This window comes from Macrosteles quadrilineatus, unplaced genomic scaffold (assembly GCF_028750875.1).
Source record: "Macrosteles quadrilineatus isolate MER2022 unplaced genomic scaffold, UCM_ALF_1.0 Scaffold_16__1_contigs__length_3527350, whole genome shotgun sequence".
Taxonomy (NCBI): Eukaryota; Metazoa; Arthropoda; class Insecta; order Hemiptera; family Cicadellidae; genus Macrosteles; species Macrosteles quadrilineatus.
The window spans coordinates 2,847,019-2,857,527 of record NW_026542609.1 but is presented as its reverse complement, the minus strand read 5'-3'; the positions used below and the strand labels follow the sequence as shown (position 1 = coordinate 2,857,527).

Sequence of the window (10,509 nt, the reverse complement as noted above, 5' to 3'; positions counted from 1 at the left end):
TAAAATATTTATAATTATATTTACAGTAATTGTTTTGATAATTTGTGTATATTTTCTCACAGCTATCATATCACCTAAACCATGGCTTTAATTATAAGTTTTAAAATTTACAGACATATAAAAGGTTTATTTTTCTATCAAAAGTTGCATCATAACACATTTACATTTACTGTGCAGTTAATCTGCAATATTAAAACACTCTTACTCTGCGGTCCATAGAGCATATAAGACGCTTGTGTTTTTCTAAATATTGATATATTAATAAACATTATGTAAATTGGTTGGTTATTTTTCAATTAATTATTACTCGTTAACAAAAATAAATTTGTGTGTTGTTCTCTTTAAATTTACTGGGTGTGATATAAGGTGATAAACAGTTACAGACTAAACATAATACGTAACTATTATTAAATACAAGCATCAAATTTAATTTAAAATAAGAACCACACCAATATTTTATAATTTCTTATAGTGCCTTCCCCCAGCTATTCTGGCATCATAAAAATATATTTTTTATATTGGTGCAGTTCTTTTTTATGTTATATTGAAACCAATGTTAACACTTCTTGAAGATAAGCATCAACATTGGGAAAGTATGCTATTATACATAGTTTTAATCATGTAAAACGAAAACTGTCAATGGTGCATGTGAAATTCAACACATTTAATGAATATTCAGCTGTATAAGTAGGAATGTGCGAGTGTATAACTTTATATTTTCGTAAGTTTGTAGTGTAAGTTAAAGCTTTGAACTAGTTTTAAGCTCCAAGTTTCTCGTTTAGGTTGCCATCGGAACAGTTTTTGCCTCTAGGGTCCTGCTGAACTCCAGGATGATAAATTCTGATACTCCATAGATCCTGGAAATGTATATATAAAAATAAAATTCAACCATATGAAAGTGTACAAGGTTATGTTTAATCCTTCTTTAATGTTTAATGCTTTTACATTCTATATCGACTTTGTTACAATTTTTATTAGATTAAAACTTCCATAGCAATACAGTATTTACAGTTCACGGACAAGAATATTTTCAAAAACCTAAAAATAATAAAGCAGTGTCACCAATAGTGTCACCTTGTTTAATGAGGTTTCTTTTTAAGACTAATTTCTTTGAAATAAACCTAAAATTGGCTGCCATGTATGCCTACTCTCTTTTAATTACGCACCTTCTACAAACTACTTAAAAACCGTTTTGTAAATATAAAAAATTTACTTTTATTACAACTTAAAAATAAAACTCGAGAAATGTATATAATATTATCTGAGTGTCATGGACCTCACCTAAGATTAGTAACCCAGAAAAGGAGAAGCTACAGATAGGATATATTATATTATACTTAAATCTTTGGTTTTAAAGTTTATACTTTTGAATGTGTTCACGTGTTAATATAACCAGACTAAATAGTATTTTCATCTGCTGTTCAAAATTATTTCCAGTATGTATCTTTTTTTAATTACTTGTCTTTCTATAGCAAACTTTTTGGGCCAGGGTCTATTATAGTACAAATATATAGCATGAATAACGTAGACCTACCCCATTTGTAGTATCAACAGTCTGTAGATATTTAGGTGTCAGTTTTGCCTGTGTAAGGTCCACACTGTATAACTTATCCGGCAGCTTCGGTCTGTAGCTAGCGAAGTACAGTGTGTCCCGGAACACGTCCAAAGCAAATATATCGTTCCATCTGAAAACCAAACTTAGAATAAACATGGTGGTTTCCATATTGCATGAACCATTCAGTTTTCTTAGGAGTAAGAAAGAAGCTGTCATATATTGACTGAAGTTGATTGAAGAAGTAATATTTTAATTTTTTTACCAGTTAATACTTAGTTTGAATAGTTAGAAGACTTAAAGACATAGTTTTAGTAATGATTCTGAAAAAATTCAAAAACACAATCATCACGATGCATTTATGTTCGTTTTATACATTCTACAGCATGTTTCACTTGACAAATAGATATATTTCGAATTTTATTACTTCTTATAAAATGTTTCTCACAGAATAATTCAAAGTGTATTTTACTTACTGTCCAGATATATCTACTTTTGATCTTTGGTTGATTTGTACACTAATAATGTACTATTCAATGTACTATGTTAAGTATTGCGACTTATTAAATTCTATTGTTTTCAACCGTTGTTTGAACTACAATTTTTTTTAATTGGTTGGCTTAGTTTTTAAACTCTGCATTCTCCCGTCCCAGAAGCCTTGGTGGCGTGGAACGTATCCGAAAAACAAGGTTGTAAGCCGGTACAGTGAGGTGGACTGTACTGTCAAGTGATCACTACTTCAGACCTGAAGTGCATTTTGGTCTTGCTTTGGTTTGCTTTCTCATGCACTTTCTTAGCTTAATGTGCTCCAAAATAAAATATAGATATATGAGTGAGTAACCGAATGCTTATAACGCTCGATTTCAAATCTGAAGGTCGATGGTTCGATTCCTAGACTGTCACCATACATAGATGTAATTTGTCATTGGGCTACCAATTAACAATTATTTCAAACAACAGGTCAACCTTGGATATTGCAAGACCAGGGTTTGGACCATTCCCTTACAAAAAACTTACAGTGGAGAGAAAAAAATTCAAACATTCTAGAAAAATACTCTAAGACCTTAAAACGTATTCAAAATGCAAAAGGCGAACCGCATATGTGGTTTTATGAAGGTTATCTCTAGATACTTAGATTGAAGTCATACTTGTAAGCCAGGGGATGGTCTCGACCTTCACCACCCTCATAGTTGCAGGATGCAATGTAAGGAATGCCAGACAGAGGGTTTCCCTCCTTGCCACTATAGTAGACTCGGCGCTGACGGAGATCCAACGCCAGACACTTGACTCCTCTGGTGTCTTCTGCTGGGAGTTGTAAACGTGTCAGGTTGGCTCCATCCAGATCTGCTCGGAACACGGAGTGGTTGCTCACCAGAAACAGGTACCTGAAAGACACATTTGGCTTAATAATGTTGACACGTGGTAAACACCCACTAGGTGAGGTTATACCACACAGAAATGGCGAGAAATTTTACTTGACTTAATCGTCCGAAGGAGGACACGTGCTTTCTAAATACTCGTGCAGTAGAGTATGAAATACCTTGATACAGATACAATACACCTATTCCACAGATTTCAATACATAAGAGATTCACTTTACATTTTTTACACTGTTAGTTTTTTTCTCTCAAGAGGCTAAGAACTGCAATGATACGAATGATACTGCATATCCAAAAAAATCTTTCCAATTAGTAAACATGCTTTAATGTAGTCTATAGGCATTATAACAGTGACTTATTCAACTTAAATTAGCTTGTGAACCTTATTCAAAACTTTATTCTCACGTTGACATCTTGTAAGATGCCACTGGCATAAAAAAAACCTACGGAACACTTTGGTTCTGATGTTTCGGCCTCGGTGTGTAGTGCCATCGTGGGCTGACGTCACTTCCGCACAGTTTACGTATCACGTGAACACAGTGACGGAAATCATGATACGTTAACTGTGAGGGTAACTCATAAAACAATTAAAAAACTACTAAGCAAATTTCTAATCCCCCTGTTTACTAAATATTGAAATTACAATCACTTTGGTATAAAAAATATTTTGAGGTGGTAAATAACTATTCAGCGGCTGTTTGAAAATAACAAAATTAACATTGCTCTTATGGCAGGGAAATCCAAGATGGCCATTGGCTTCCATGGAAATACATTCAAAACAACAAACAAAATTTTTAATCTCACAGTATACTAGATATTTACATTATAATCACTTTGGTGTTTGAAAAACTACTTTTGGGTGATACTTAACTCTTCAGCAGCTGCTTTAAAATATTCAAAATGGCCGCTTGCCTCCATGGACTCTTAAGTCACCCTGAAAATGTTCGTCAATTTTGACATGGTCGTCAACCGAATACCACGTATCGATAATTATGGTAAAAGCCTATAAGCATCTAAAATATTTAACATAAGAACAGTTTACCGTGTGTTCTTTATTTTTTTTATTTTTTTAGAGCGTTTTATCTAAATTTATTAAATTTTTATAGAATAGTAACTATTTCTTTTAAATTTCACTTTTTAGTAAGATTTTTGAAATGTTTCCTTCACTTAGACTTACCCCGCGTAGGGGTCCACTGCTAGGTTGTTGGGGAACGTGATGTTCTGGACGTTGTCAAACAGCAAGGTTCTGTTGGCGCCGTCTAGACTGGCCGACTCTACAGTCTGGTGTTTGTCTGACAGCCAGTACAGTCTGTCATGGACCCAGTCTACAGCCAGTCTGACAGGACCGTCGACTCCAGCTGATACAACGATTGACGGAGGTTTCACTCGAGTTAGACGACCAACTACCTCGTCCCTGAATATTGTGAATACTTGAATGAGCCATTCGTTCTCTTTCGTGACAGAAAAATTAAATTATATCTAAAGTTGTAAATTCTGCTTCGTTATGCTATAAATAACATCTAATTCAAGAGATAAATTTTATCAAAAAAATTATTTTACTAAAAATAATTTATGAAAGGAAACTATATGTTGTAGCTTCCCTGCAGTACTGTATTCAAGTACCTCACCCTCAAAGTAAGTAATACAACAATATCACACAATACAACCATTACTGAACAATATGAATTGGTTGTCTAATTTGTTTACAGTTTTTTTTATTTCCATGTTGTTCCTTTCCATTGTAATTGTTAACATTTTTATAACAAAAACGGTTTCACAAAATACTCGTCAAATAAATCATCAAAAAGAAATCTTAACCCTTTTATTCAGATAATGGACAGAATTTCTTTATTAATTTTTTCCTAAATTAATCTGTCAAGTTATGAATAAATACATATTTAGTATTTACCTAAATATCACATTCATAGCAGTGAAGAACACCATTCTCTTCGTGTAGTGGTAGTCTACACTATATGTTTTTGACTGGGTGTAGTTAAAATACAAGATTGATTTAGAGTGAGCCAAGTCAGTTACTGAAATCCCATTTGTTTCTCCTCTAAGTAGTTTAATGGAAAATGGATCTAAAAAAAAAAAAAAAAATTGTACTGATATTACAATATAAGAGCAACAAAAAACTATGTTTTTCTAGTAGGTGGTAATTTGTTTTACTTTCTAACTGTACTATGTCAAGTTTTAATAGCTATCTCATTTAAAAAAAGTACAATAGAAGCCTAATTCTTAGTAATTATTGAGTAAAAAATATATTGTTAAACATATAAATAAAAAATAAACAAAATTAATAACTAAATATAGTTAACAACCAAACCTTTTTGATAGTGAAATTCCTGCTTCGTTGTTGATTGATAATTTTTGGAAACAACTACGTTCAACAGTCCTCAGTTATCGTATTGAATAAAACAGTTAGTTGATTCATCGGACTAACATTGTAATTTTCAGATAATTTACTGTATAATATATTCTTCATTCAATACGATATTAATAGTTTCTTGTGTCTTGGAGAGTACGATTCGCTTTCAGAGTGAGTATTCTTATTTTAATTTCATCGTGCTTTTATTTATTTTCGAAAATGTAATTTTAACTTACCTTAATACTATACCTTAATAATATTACCTTCATATTATTGAAAACAAAATGTTAAGAAAAATGGTTCAGCATAAGAAAATTGATAATGGAGAAAAAGACATAATATGGAGATAAGGAATATGTACACTGTACAGTGTAATGATAGTGATTTAGTAGCACAAGAAGAATAAGGTGGGCAGGACACGCACTGCGGAGAGAACGGGGTCCACTATTAAAATAAGTAAGCTTAGAAAAGCTACAAATGAAAGACCATTAGGAAGGCACAAGAAGAGATGGTGGGATAGTGTCTCCAAGGACATCAGAGAAGTGTATGGCGGGACTGAGCGTTGGGGAATCTTGTGAGGAAACTTTCAAAAATCTTGAGATTCTTACCGTTCCTTGCATAATCGTTTACCAAGTTTTTATATTTCAAAGGTAATATCTTTAAAACAACAAATGAACAATTTCACTCATATGACACTAGAGGTAAAAGTAACATCCATATCAGTAGGCATGACATAACGCGACAAGCATTGGCAGTCTTTTTTGCTCAAAAACTTTGGAACCATCTACCAAATAAATTTCAAAATTTTCATCTTAATTTTTTTTTTTTAAGAAGTTGAAAAAAGTTTTAACTAAGCTCTGTTTGTTCACAATAGATGAATTTTGGCTAGTGACTAAAGATGAATTTAATTTCCTAATTATAGAATGTTAGAATATATTATAAGGTGAAGAAGTTAAATTGTGATAAATTATGTGTACATTCAGGTTTAAGGTTAGTTGACTAGTTGGAATATAATAATGTACCACATTATGTATACTAACAATAAAGTTCTAGTATCTTGTATCTTGGAAGTGGGGGGAGCATTGAAAGAGGCATAAGATAGGGAATGGTCGAGAGGAGTTGTTGGTGTGGCCAAATCCCGCTTTGGGCATAAATGGCCATGGGAGGGAAATTGAGTGAGTGAGTGTTACCTTTAATAATAAACGAGCTGTTGGCCCGTCCTACGTACGGGAATCGAGTAGTCCATTAAACCAAAGCTGTATATAGTGTGCCTACTAATTCAAGCATAGTTTGAGCAGATCAAAATTTATTGTTAAGAAAAATCTGCCAAGATGAATTTAAACATGTAATGATTGTTATTTTCCCAACCTTTTCTTAAAAAATTCGAGATAAGTATACACCACATAATATACATAAGTCTTTATCTAGCACTATTTTGCGATTATGTTCTTAGTTTCTAAATGCACAATGTTAAAATGGGCTAAAAATAATGTTATAAAAAGTTCTCATAACTTTAGAATGGATCAAGATTTTTAAAAACGAACTGCAGCATCGTATTGAGCATAAAAATCTAGTTTAAAACGATGGGTCACAACCCTACCTTTACATTTGAAAAAAAAACTTTGTATCCAATATGGCGGTTCCAAGATGGCGGCCAAAATTTATACCCAGTCAAAATGAAGTACTTACTACTCTACAATGATCTGTTGTGGTCCGGAGTTGATATCTTAAGAAATGTAGAAAAAAGTAGGGGGGGAACTCATTTAAAACTCATCCTGTATATGATAAAACTGGAAACATGACAAATGCCACCAAACCAAACCAGGTAATAATTCTCCTTCAACTAGAAGTTTGACTTGTATTCTTTTCTTATTATATACTACAAAGGTGTGGTCCCAAAAGGGCTGCAATTCGTACTATCTTTTAACAATACTTACCAATTATTGTGTGTGAAGTCGGTCTAGTGGAATTGATGTGTTCCTTTGGCTTAGTTTCCGTGGGTTCCCCAGCAGTTACTGCGATGTCAGTGGCATTGCCTTCTACAGGCTTTGCTGTAGATGACTCTGCTCTGGAAGCTCTCGAGTTGGATACAGAATTAATAGGAATCAGTTGAATGTCTGTGCTTTTCATATCCAAAGGGATAGTGGCATCCTGATATTCCGATATCTCCAGAAAAGCTTCTTTCTCTTTCGATAATGCTCCGCAAAGAACTATGTAACAAGTTGTGTAGTAAGGAGATACATGTATAATATAGATAATGTGGTTTGTAAATCTTCACTTTGAACCTTTTAAAATCTTTTTTTCTAGTTGGGTTAACAAGATAGGATTTTCAAATTAATCTGTGGCTATAACGTAATGCAAATAAAAAAAATCTAATCAATCTTTATCGTACAATAGTGATACAGTAGCAGCATTGCAATATAGAAATAAAATAAAAAATATTACATGGGCTTGTGCCTGTGTGTGTTAAGAGTTTTCACTGAAATACACTGAATAATACGACCAAGAATTTGTTTTAATACAAAAACTTAGAGATTGTATGAACAGCTAACTCGTTCATACACTAAACCTGTTAACCTGATCAGTGAATAAACATGTTTTAATGCATTACATTTTAAATTATTTCATACAAATTTATAAAGGCTAACATAGATGGCATGTTTAATTTATCCAATAATACTTCAAATGAATTGATTTTGCTCCAAACTAATATATTGCTCCCAAAAAATTACATTTTTACGTTCTGAGTTTTACGTAACTGAGGTTAAAGTCCCCACCTAACAAACACAATTTTCCACATAGACCCTAAAAGAAGTCAGTTGCTTTTTGATGGTTCAATACAGGACCAAGCTGTCCCTGATAATTAGGATTTAAATAAATTATCCTGACTAAAGAATCAGCTAATCTTTTTTTAGTAAGTTTTAATAAATTGTTAGTAAAAAGCTACACAGATCAGCTCACTCCCATCTACACTCATCCTTCACTCCTATTTGGGTTAGACTCACTTAGGTGGCGTCCCCAACTTAATCAACAATTGTAATGATAATAAACTATTACATATAAAAACTTATGTTAACTATGCTACCCATCAAACAAGGAGAAGCTATAAACATATGTATATTTATGAAAGCTAATTATACAAACCACCATGTAGCAGGAGACTTAAGCAGTCACTAAAGGAGAAACAACAATGAACAAATTGTTATACATTTCATCCTCCACGCAGCTGTTTGACCTCTACATTTATACGGTCCACTAAGCTACAAATCGATACAGCTAAACTCACCTGACAGAAGCACACAGATGGTAGTTTTATAGTTCCGCATGTTAGCTGAGTGCACAACACTGCACCAACACAAAGTGCCACTTTGATGGCCAACGCGCTTTAGCTGGCTAATCAATAGATAAATTGTTAAACGGGGTGATAGTAAAAAGCGTCAATGTTAGCTCCTGAATCAGCGTTTGTTTATCTTTAAAGTGGTAACTAATGATTTGTTGACTGTTTCGATTTCTGTATTGTGTATAGATGATGAAATTCTAAGTGAATCATTATCGTTTTGATTGGGGGGGGGGAACTATTGAAAAATAACCGGAGGACTATTTTTCTAGGAAAAGAATAGATGTCCATAATCTTGGGTTTATATTCAGTTTTTTATGTTTTTATGTACCACATTTTTATCGTAGGCCGCTCTAGGTCTAGTCTATTTCATGCTAGTTCTACAGGGTTGCAGCATTATCACATGGCTAAAATCTATTGGTGATTGGTGGTATTTGAACCTGGGACGTCAGGCACTGAAGCCCCACACTCTACCACCAGATCAGCTTACTCCCCAGTGTTAAGTACTGATATTTTCCTAATAGTATTGACAGAACATTTTATATTATTGTCTAGACAGTTGGCCACTCGTAGACATAAATATTGACTTCCTATCAATTATCATCGTATTGATGTTTTACTGATTATCTCTTCCATACGTCCATTCTGATTATACCTTTTAGACTTTTACTTCATTCAATAAGCAACATAGTCGAAAGGAAAGGCGACAACTGCTCCTTGGCAAGCCCTTGCTCCTAGCTTCTCCATAGGGATAAGATCATGTTTTATTCACAGCATCTAAAGGAAACAAAGGGTGTACATGAATTATTGATTTTACGAGGGAACACATTTAAACGGAAAAATCACTCAATAATAATACACGGAACCACTCTACAACTTAATTAGTACTATTGGTAGTCTGTGTTATTATTTCAGTAATTATATATGCAGATAACTTTATAAATAAAATCCTGCAAATAAGCTGACATGGTGGTTGCAAGTTTTCAACTTTGAACTTCAATGCTAAGAAATTGTTATTTATTCAAAATTTGTAATTAAGAAAAAGTCAGGAATCAGCCCTTCCAAAATTCTATTAAACGTGTACTTTACCTAAACTTCCCCTAGATCCACTAGTTTATTGAAAGACATCCTTAGCCTTAAAATTTTATAAAAACACAAAATTTCCTTACGTATTTTACAATGTTTGAGTCAACATTGTGATACTGCCAGAAATCAAAGAAATCACTACATTAGGATATTGCCAATTATGAACATTAGACTTAGGATTTTATCAATTTAACATAGTACCTCTAAATATTATCATCAGGTAGGCTTTTATCTAACATTATGTGGTATAAGACATAACGTTTTTTTTTTTTTTTTGTTCAACCAGGCTAAATAAACGAATTTCAACTAAATGCTTAAACTTTATTTTAACACATTTTGCACGAAAATGTTAATTGTATTTTATGAATAATCTGACGCATGCTGTTAATTAAAACATGTTAAGTACAAACGATGGCTCGATATAACCTCCACGAGCCACGTCGACAACAAAGCCACATGAACAACAAAGACACATGAAGCATAACCAGAATACTAAACTGTTCCCTATCGATCCACATGTGGCCGCTTTACGTTAGTCCTCTCTGTTTTTTGGTTCTTTTAGGGGAATTAAAAAATATTATTTAAAAAACTACAATAAGTTTTAGTATCCCATATATGGAATTAATAATAGTTCAGGTTCCTTTGTATCCACAGCAGTTTTGAAAAGTTAGTGACCTTTATAAAAATGCAGCTTTTGAAAGGACTGTCGCTTTGAGAAGTGTGAAGCTTTTTAAAAAGCCTCTAGCTTTTTAAAATCCAGTAGCTTTTAAAAAAGCCAACAGCTCTT

General features: G+C 33.0%; 1 protein-coding gene across 1 annotated transcript; it reads right to left on the bottom strand.

The window, feature by feature from the left end:
• Positions 1-526: 526 nt before the first annotated feature.
• Positions 527-8,658, bottom strand: LOC129005128 (low-density lipoprotein receptor-related protein 4-like). The gene is made up of 7 exons (XM_054433944.1): positions 8,586-8,658; positions 7,237-7,509; positions 4,841-5,012; positions 4,109-4,345; positions 2,701-2,937; positions 1,535-1,685; positions 527-857 (listed from the first exon to the last, which is right to left on the bottom strand). The coding sequence occupies exons 1-7, from the start codon at positions 8,623-8,625 to the stop codon at positions 759-761; spliced, it is 1,209 nt and encodes a 402-aa protein (XP_054289919.1). The 5' UTR covers positions 8,626-8,658; the 3' UTR covers positions 527-758.
• Between the last annotated feature and the right edge of the window lie 1,851 nt (positions 8,659-10,509).